The sequence below is a fragment of the Paralichthys olivaceus genome, chromosome 21 (genome assembly GCF_024713975.1).
Source record: "Paralichthys olivaceus isolate ysfri-2021 chromosome 21, ASM2471397v2, whole genome shotgun sequence".
Lineage (NCBI taxonomy): Eukaryota > Metazoa > Chordata > Actinopteri > Pleuronectiformes > Paralichthyidae > Paralichthys > Paralichthys olivaceus.
The window spans coordinates 12,949,774-12,959,606 of NC_091113.1; the positions used below are offsets into that span (position 1 = coordinate 12,949,774).

At 42.6% G+C, this 9,833-nt stretch overlaps 1 protein-coding gene across 1 annotated transcript; it reads right to left on the bottom strand.

Annotated features, from left to right (window-relative positions):
* Positions 1-4,970: 4,970 nt before the first annotated feature.
* csdc2a (cold shock domain containing C2, RNA binding a) lies at positions 4,971-6,278 on the bottom strand. Its single transcript, XM_020083551.2, has 3 exons — positions 5,942-6,278; positions 5,667-5,789; positions 4,971-5,269 (listed from the first exon to the last, which is right to left on the bottom strand). The coding sequence occupies exons 1-3, from the start codon at positions 6,127-6,129 to the stop codon at positions 5,107-5,109; spliced, it is 474 nt and encodes a 157-aa protein (XP_019939110.1). The 5' UTR covers positions 6,130-6,278; the 3' UTR covers positions 4,971-5,106.
* Between the last annotated feature and the right edge of the window lie 3,555 nt (positions 6,279-9,833).

Sequence of the window (9,833 nt, forward strand, 5' to 3'; positions counted from 1 at the left end):
CTGTTAAGGGATCGCTCCATCATCCAGTGGAGATGCTAATGAGACATCCGCTGCTGCCGAGGTGCATTCAAAATAAAACACTTTGAATTCTTGGTTCCTACACTGTGAAAACAAAAACTTGAAATTGCTCTTGTAATTAAATACAAAGAACATTTAATGGCAACGTAAACACAGAAAAGTATTTGCTTCAAATAACTGAACTCACTAACAAGAAGGTTTCTGGTTCAAGTCAGGCTCCAGCTCCTCCAGTCCACATGCTTCAGTGTCCTTAGGCAAGACACAATCCTAAATTGCCCATGAAAGATGTGAGTGACTGGTGTTTGACAGATTTGTTCTGTAAAAGCACTTTGAGTGTTCAAATAAAACAAAAAAAAATCCTGTATGCCTTTAAATTACATTTAAAATTTCTTCTGGCAAACATAAAGGTTAATTGTGATCACAACTAAACAGGTGAGGACCCAAATGCAGACTTTATCTGAGGACAGATTCAAAACACTGTCTAATAAGACTAAACAGGTTCAGTACAGGAAGGCAGAGGTGACAAACACAGAGGAAAAAAGTTTAGTGCAAACAACAAAGCTTGGTATTAAACTTACAGGAGATAACACAAGGCAAATGGTGACATGCTGACACAGAACTGATGAGAGGAACTGGCAACAAGATGGAGGAGACACAACAAGACACAGGTGAAACTACTGACACCAGAGCAGGTCATCAACAGAGCAGGGAAACCTGACACAAACTTCAGAATAAAACAGGAAATAAACAAGTCACAGTTCCAACAAAGATAAAAAGGAAGACAAAGAAAAAGTAGGAAAGGAGGCTAAAGTCCATGAAGAAAATTCAAAACATTTAGTAATTAAAAACTCAAAATGTGAACTTTTAAAATATATGAACAATGAATGATCAGTACAAAAGCACAAATCAAACAATAAGTAGCTTTGAAGTTTTGAGTATCCGAACCCTAATCTGACCAAAGTCTTTTCTGACTCTGACTGATCATGATTATCCTTCAGTTTGCTTTACTACTTTGATTATTATTATCAGTGTCCATTTCATTTATTTTTCTTTTAGCGTGTTTGCAGCTATACATTCTTTTTTATTCTTTTTCTCTATTCAGTCATCTACAATTCATAGTTTTAAACTTCTATCTCGCATTTAAATCAAGCTGTTTGGTTACACATCCATGCATATTTCTGTTTTCATGCCGCTGAGTGTGGTTGCCAATGTAAGTTTGCTAAGCCAGGAGCAACACTTGAAAACAGATGCTGTCGTCCGTCATCTTGGTGCTGTGCTTGTTGCTGGGAAATCCGACACGTAGACAGCGATGTGGGCAGCTCGAAAGCAATCTGTATTTTTAAAAGGTTTTCAAGTTGAACCAGAACCAGCAATAGAACTCGGTTCACTTGGCTGGAAGAGGGGGGAAAATAAAGCTTGATAGCCGACTAACTCTGTCCACTGTCCCCCATTAGAGACAAACTCAGAAGACTCCACTGTGTGTCCCTCAGTTGGAGACAGATCTTTTTTAGTTTCCTTGTGCACTTGTTGCTTTGGACGTTTAAATGTAAATGTGACAACTTGCATGGGTTCTGTGTGGAGTTTGCATGTTCTCTCTGTGTCTGCGTTGGTTTTCTCCAGGTACAGTTTCCTCCCAAAGTCCAAAGTCCTGCAGGTTGGGTTTATTGGATGAGAGCGTGTACAGGTGTTTGTCTTTATAGGTCAGCACAGTGATGGTCATAAGGTAAAACCAGCAGTTGATTATATTCCTGAAGACGATCTGAATTGAATAACTCCTCTACTTTAGTACACATTTGAGGTACTTGGACTGTACTTGTTTATTTAAATGTTCTGCTACTATATACTCACCACTATTACGTACGATGCTACATTAAAAAAAACATGATGCACTTTAAAAATATGAAAACTGAGTATGAATTTAACTTTTTAAGTTTATAAAATTGATGAAACTGGCTCCAAGTCCTCCAACCAACAATTCATCAGTGATAATTACATATTATTAAAGTTCACAGGGCACACTAACAAAATTATAATTTTGCTTTTTATACCTTTCCTTCATCATAGCCCTCAGTAAACCAGGAGCACAGTCTGCTGTCTGTGGGTTGCCAGGTCTGTCGGTGGTGTTTTTATCCACATGTCTGTTTTGAACTTTTGCCTTTTAACACTGTCCTGTGTTTGTTTAACCCACTGAGGAGCTTTGTGTACTAAACCTGCAGATTATTTGTGCTGTGATGCCCTCTACTGGACAAACAGCAATCCTAAAACAAACTCAGATCTGTTAGTGACGCTGACGCAGAGCTCGCTCCAAAAACGTTGTCAAAGTTAAGAAGGCTCTTAAAATAACCGCCCTAGTTCTTCCACTTTGTACTGACACCAGCGAGGAACTGAAAGAGACTGAGGTAAAATCTGAACTATAAGAAAAATCTCTTCGCAAACAATGAAGACATTTCCACACAGGCATGTGAATACAGTAGTAAGTTTTATTCAAACGTTATCTTAATGACTAAAGACTGACTGTCACAGTGGTTTGACTAAAAAAATAAAAGTGCTTGCGAACACAAACTTGTTTCTCTCACATTATAATAAATCAAACAGATACAGTGTGTTACTACATGATGTTAAGTCATAACCGTGGCAAGAAAACAAAAATAAATCAAAAGATGCATAGAAGACCTGACGACGCCTCTTTGAAGGCTCCGGCTGTGTCACTGCATGATGAGACCCACTTAACGTGTTCTACGTAGAAATTACAACAAACATAACAGTACATGCCATTTCCAAAACAACAAAGCTGCTCACATAGTTATTAAAAATTACACAAGGATTAGGTAGAAATTAGAAACACATGTTTGGAAAGACGATGACATGACAGTAGCAAGAGGTTTTCTTTAACAGGGTAGTATCATTAGAGTGAGGTGTGCAGTGTATTCAAACAGGTTTAGACTTGCACAAATACTTATAAATGCCACTTTTATTTACCAAACGCCTGATGTCTCATAGTTACAAATGATAATAAATAAGTCAATAAATAAATAGTCGTTCTAAACTTACATCAGAGAGCTTTTGCTGCTCAGTTTTTCTTTAATTTCTTAACATCATCTACCAGGACCTATGACACTTTACTGAACCTTTAGCCTAAAAGTCAGCAGTTCATCCTCCTCAGCCTGACCCATCGTAAACTTAATTCCTATCAGTTTATTCTGAAGCAGGGGCAGATCCAGGGGTGGGGTCAGGGGGCCAGTGACACCAGCTGAAACCTTATTGGCCCCTGAAATTCCCTTGTCCTGTCAGTAGTCTCTTAAAAATAGTTACTTACTAACAATACTAATGAGAAATAGGCCAATCTACTAAGATTTTTTAGTTTCTAAGCTTTTTCGAAAGTACACAATGAGCCTCGTTCAAGAACCGTTCATACTAACAGATGTGTTCTGAATTTGTTCATACAAGTGATTTGAAGAACTCATTGATGCACCGGCTAAATTTTGTGATGGTGATGACCTGTGGGACTTAATCTTAACCTCATCACCCACACAACAAGCTTCATATGTGCACTCAATGTGACACAGCGAACGTGGAGCGTTTGTTGCTTCTGAAGCACATTTGTGAGAACTCACCTTACCAACAAATGTAGGAGACATTTAAGATGAGAGCAAGAACATGTTCTTGCATGAGGCCCAATGTGCTTGGATTTTCAAAATGTAGCCAGTGATGCGGATGTTGGATATATAATTGATCCCCTCTGTGTCTATGGCCCCTGATTTAGAAAAACCCTAGATCTGCAACTGCCCTGAGGCAAAAACAATGTCTGAAGGCTACAAATGCAACAGGGACTCTTTTATTTATCACAACAATGGAAAAATCTGGCCATCTAAACTTGTCTTTTTTACATATGTCATTTTAAAGAATCCTTATTCTTGAGAAATATGCAAATGAACATATTTCTCACATCGTCAAACTGTTTCTTTAACTCTGTTGCATTAAACTAACAATCAAATAAGATGACAACTGCATCTTGGTCTTCCTCCTCACACGTACTTTACAACATTTCAAATCTAGCTGCATCAAGTACATTTATAGACAATCACTCCATCCTCTGCCCGGTTCACTTCCCCTCTCCGGTTTCCTTCTCCCCAACCTCCAAACCCTCCGGCCTGGTTTTCCTGTGGCAGGCTCACAAATCTTCCTCCTACAGTCTCACCCACCGAAAAGTATGACCATCATAGGAGCTGGCTACAATAACACTGGATTTCTACACAAAAACACAGTAGTGCTACAATGTTAAGAAGGAAAATAATTCCTTATATGTGGAGCTCACAGCTCTTGAGGCCGAAACACATTAAGAGTAGAGCTGGGACAGAACTGAGAGCGTGTCAAACTCATTTACGACTGCATATACACTCATTTGTAATTTGACTCTGTAAAGGCAGTGAGATGAAGGCAGATCTGACGAGCTGTTCATTTCATAGTAAGCCAAGTCAGATAATACACAAGAGATAAGGCCATTACAAAAGTATTCTCATTTAATCCTTGTTCTAATAGTGAAAACTGTCAAAGACTGTCTCCATCTGTTGTAAACACACACACACAGATGTTCGATGCCTGACTCTTGGCAACGCAATTGAAATAATTTGTGAGAACAATGGGAAAGTGGGAGTAAAATCCAACATCCACTGAGCTGGTCCCTCAGTCGTGTGCTCGTGGACGGTCAATATGGCGGACTTTTGCTCTTAATGCCTTTTGGTCTCTAACACATTTCATTTTCAACTTGTCAAAGACACCACTGAAGTTTTATTATATTCCCGAGGTCAAGGTAAAGATGCTGCGACTTAGCAAACCCAACTTTTAACCCCTCAACCTAAACGGTGAAACCCTGACCCTCAAAAAAAACATTCAAACAGGTACATTCAAAGCTTAATTTCTGACCCTAACCTTAATATTCTAACATTCTACCTCTAATCCCTCGTTCTCACACCTGGTACCAAACCTCAGAACCAGAAAACATACATTTAGTCCATCCCCTCCCCTTCCAGCTCCAGCTGCATTCCAAGAACTTTCTCTTCCCCATCGGTGCAGGCCTAAAGCCCTGGTCTATGAGCTGATGATCTGACCTGACCAGGTCTCGTGCTTGGTGCCTGGATTCAGGTGGGTGATCACCACGTCCACAGCCTGGATCTTCTGGTTCTTCGGAGGGATGGGACACACCTTGTATGTGACCTCATCGCCTTCCATAGGCACGTACTCTCCTTCAATGCTGTCAGAGAAAAAGAGACCATATTACAAAGTCGTGTTTTTCATTCATGTGGAATGACCATACTTTCGTGTGTTTTTCTATTAAAAAAACACAAGGATCGTTTCCCCCCAAGTTATAAGAACTGATTTAATGACCATAATATGACTAACTTCATTTCTCTGTTGCTAACTTCAACACAGCTCAAGGCATCTAACAGCTCCCAAAAATGCACTCCTGGAGTTTAGCACTACTTATTGATGCGTACACGTAGTCAAAAGCAAGTATATCTCCGAGGCTCTAACTATTCTCACAGCCCTGGAAGTGACAACAGAAATGTCATATTGCATCAGATACGCTGTCCTATCAGCTGTCATCTACCACCATTTGGCTCGAGGACTTGCCCAGTGAGGTCACTCACTCAGAGATGTGGACAAAGATGTCCTCTGCTCCATGAGAAGGACGAATGAATCCATGACCCTGAGACCTGGAGAAGTTTTTACACACCCCTTTAAATACTGGACCTGATTTGGCTCGCACTGTCCTGCAGAGAAAGATAGACATAGACAGCCGGAGAGAGAGAGAGACAGAAAGGTGGAAAGAAAGACAGACATACAGTGCATCGTAAGTCATTGCCACAGAAGGTACCACCAAGGAGAAAAGTGTCAGCCCCTTGGCCTGTGTGCTCCTACTCACGCTGAGTATGTGCGGGTGCGTTTGGTGGGCAGTGGGCTTGGCAGCTCTCTAGGCTGTGGCGGTTTCCTTTCCCTCTCCCATACCCGGCTGCCCTCCCTCAGGAAAGGGAAGGAGAGCTGCAGGGGGGTGCGCGGTGAGGCAAGTGGCAGTGGGGGGTCCACTGTCGTGGATGGGTCAGGGTCTGACATCTTGACTCGCTACACGTAGTGTCTCTTTTTTTATTTCCTGTTTTGGGTTTCCTCCGATGGCAGGGTTAGGGAGGAGGGTTACACCTCCTGCATGGTAGGTGTAAGGGAGGGGAGATGATGTTCAAAGAGGAAGCCTGACAGTGAAGGAGAGGAGCGATGATACCCTGAAATAAAGGAGCATGAGAGGGGGGGTTGGCAGAGGAGAAAAAAATGGTTTTGTCAAATATCAGAGGTTGATAAAGAAACAATCAGATTTGTGAGTGTTATTTTACTTTTTGGTACTAATCACTTTTCCCACAATCTCAGGGTTCCATCTCTCTGGCTTCTCCAGTTGAGAATAACAAAGCTATTTGGTTTCTGAGTGCCAAGACTCTGATCTCTGCAGCTTTGTAAAGGTCCCAAGATAATGTAAATAACAATCTCGCCCCAGAGGGCCTCGACTCGGCTCATCACACTTTATGGTATTAGAATCCACACTCACCCACGCCTGACATCCATTACAGGATTGCTCTCCTTGTCTGTACTCGTACAACAAGCTGCTCTCTGAACCATTTCAGACAATCATTTTAGGAAGTATGAGCTCGGTCTCCACGCTGTACAACCCAATTACAGTCTTGTAACCGGGACGCATCACATTCATCATGTTCCTCACTATGACACTTACTACAAGTATGAAGGGCTATAAGTCGTTGTTCTACAGAGGTCAAACACTGACACCTGGTTTGTCGGTGACACACAACAGGGGTGGATGTGTATTTAGGGGCAGTTATCAGCAGCCACTTCACATTCAACAGTTAGTATTGACATCTGCAGGCCTAATGTTTGACAATGACTGATGAGATGAGTGTGTGTCAGAGTGAATCCCACAGGCTCCTTTCAATAACACACTCTCTGCCTCGCTCTCTGTGTCAGTCTAAATATAGCAGCATGTGTGTGTGTGTGTGAGAACTGGACCACAGGATCTAAGGCTGGAGGCTCTCACATACAGTACTGGCATTTATTTACAAGTCACACCGTGGTACAATGGTTACTACAACAAAAAGATGGTTCTTGGTTTGAATCCCAGTTTGGCCAGGGGTCTGTCTGTGTGGAGTTTGTATGTTATCCCTATGCCTGCATGGGTTTTCTCCTGGTACTCCAGCTTCCTCCCATCGACCAGAGACATTCAATTAGGGGTTTGATGAGAGACTTTAAAGGTGTGAATGTGAGCATGAATGGTTGTTTGTCCCTGTATGTCTTCCCTGTGATATGCTGTCCATAGTTCTGTCTGTTGCCCAATGTCAGCTGGGATTGGGTGACCCTAACCATAAAGATACAGAACTGACGGAGCCTTCTGTCTGTACTTTGCATTAATTGCCTTCACATTATGTAAAAATCTTCTCCATCACATAGATTAAAAAGAGGGTTTGGATTTTACTTTAGAGTTAGCGAGGTTTAGGTTGACCACACGTCTGTTCAAGTGGTAGCAGGGTTTAAAGGTCACAGCATCATCACAGAGGCAGCTTTAATCCCTCTTTGGGGAACAGATATCAAATATATGATAAGTGAGGCTTTTATCCTCCTGGTTTCATGTTAGATAGTGTCCATGCAATGATGATCAACACACACGTGTCATCGGGGAGGCAGCAGGGGAGCGCACTGACGCGACTGACGGATGACAAGGCATAAATATGTAGCCTAAATAATTCAGCAACTTCACTGGTGGAGCTCCTCTTTCATCAGCCCACAGAGCCAGGCCTGCAAATCACAGGCTTATTTATGAGTCTGCAGTGCATCAGGAGGGTGTGAAGCTGCAAAAGAAAAAACAGAAAAGAAACAAAAGCCTGATCTGAGAGTGGACTGGAGGAAGGAAGCGCGAGCAAGAGAAAAGACGGACAAAAGGCCAAAAGCACCTCCCTAAGAAAGAAACCGCAGCTCTGTGGCTGTCTGTGTTCCACTGCATCAGCATGGCAGACACGTCAACTCCTCTCTAGCACTCACACACACACTGTCACACACAGACACAGACACAAAGACACATACACAAACCTTGTACTTCTACTTCAGTGAGGACACTCTTTGGCATAATGCATTCCCCTTACGTTAACAATCACAACCAAATCCCAATTTTTAAATGGTCCCATTGCTAGTTGTATTAGTCCTTATTAGAACTTTGCAGACTTCCATTCATTGTGGACAGCCTAACCCAAACCTTACCCCTACCCTGAACCACGATTCAGATCTTACTCCTGACCTTGACCAGAAGCTCAGAAATAAGGTTTCCTCATCAGGATTGGGGTTCAGTCCCCATGACGTCCACTGGTCCTGACAAAGTCAGTGTTTATGCTGGAAAAGGTCCAACAGAGGTTCCAAAAAATAGTGTACACACAAACACATTCTTGGGCCCCTATTTGCATAATTTATTCCCTGGCCCTGAATAATAAACCATCACAATTAAATATCTAATCCTGTCCTAAAGCTAATTCTAACAGTAAAAGCAAGTCTTAACCCTCAAAGGTGAGCACCGACCAAAATGTCCTCCCTCTCCCAAAATGTCTCCACTTTAAACCGGTCCATAGAAATCTGTGGAGGTCTGCACAGCTACCTTCATCAGGACTTTGCACTGACGAACCCAATCTTCTCCCTAACCTTGACCAGGGAACTCAATACACACTTTACTCCAGGATCTCTGGAGTCAGGCTGTTCCTCACTAAGACCTGGGTTCGATCCCCTGAGATCCACTGGTCCTGACCACTGTTTATACTGGGTGAGGACCTGAAGGGAAGCAGAAATCAGTGTCCAGACACGGAGGCTCTGTATTTAAACTTTAAACCAGTGTTTCACTGGGACCAGCAGTGTGTTTGTGGTACAATGTGTGTGAGTGTGAGTCTGGCACAGCCTTAAATTATTCATTAGAAAATAAAAGCCCCTCCGGCGCGTTGTTTCCAGAACATTCTCACACTGAGGCCGCTCACACAACAACACGCTCCCTGACACAGGGACACAAAACAGTGACACAACAAACACGCGACGAGGGTAGGAAAAAATAAATAAGATGACGAGTCAGAGAGAAGCAGCCCGGCATTTTGTCACTGCAACACAATACACACACACACACGCACACAATAAAAGGCTCCGCACAGCCCACCGATAAGACGCGTTGCTTACCGGGAGACACGACCCCTCTGTCGGTCAGCTCACAGCCGCGTGTCCGGAGCTGCTGCACGGGCAGGTGTGATGAGTGGAGGCGGTGGAAGGTGCGGGGACATGCGGGGGGAATGGAGTGAGACTGGTGTGGATGTGTGGAGGGATGAAGAGGCAGTAGAGATGGGAGGAGGGATGAAGAGGAGGAGGAGGGGTGAAGAGGAGGAGGTTAAAAACAACAGAGGTTTCACCACCACACTACACTCACTGCTTTGTTCCCTGCATGGATTCTCTGGCTTCTGATTGGCCTGGTGAGCTTTAAACAGGAAGTTGAGAGGACAACATGGCTATGGATTCAATTTGTCACACGCACACACAATATTAACTGAGCTTTATTCATTCTGTCTGTGCAATCCAATGGTTCATGTGCAATCTATTCTTTGTGTCCTCACACTACACATATTTTCCTGTTTTTGAACTGTATATATAATATCCACTCATATTTTTCTATATTTTTTTATATTCCTTACACTTGAGTACTTGTTACTTGCTGCTGTGATATTCCAAATTTCCCCATTGTG

Coding starts and splice junctions, on each gene's coding strand:
- csdc2a (XM_020083551.2), bottom strand. CDS start 6,129: ATGTCAGACCCTGACCCATCCACGACAGTGGACCCCCCACTGCCACTT. Junction 5,790..5,941: donor CGCACCCGCACATACTCAGC/GTGAGTAGGAGC, acceptor CTTTCTCTGCAG/GACAGTGCGAGCCAAATCAG. Junction 5,270..5,666: donor ATCTTTGTCCACATCTCTGA/GTGAGTGACCTC, acceptor TTTCTCTGACAG/CATTGAAGGAGAGTACGTGC.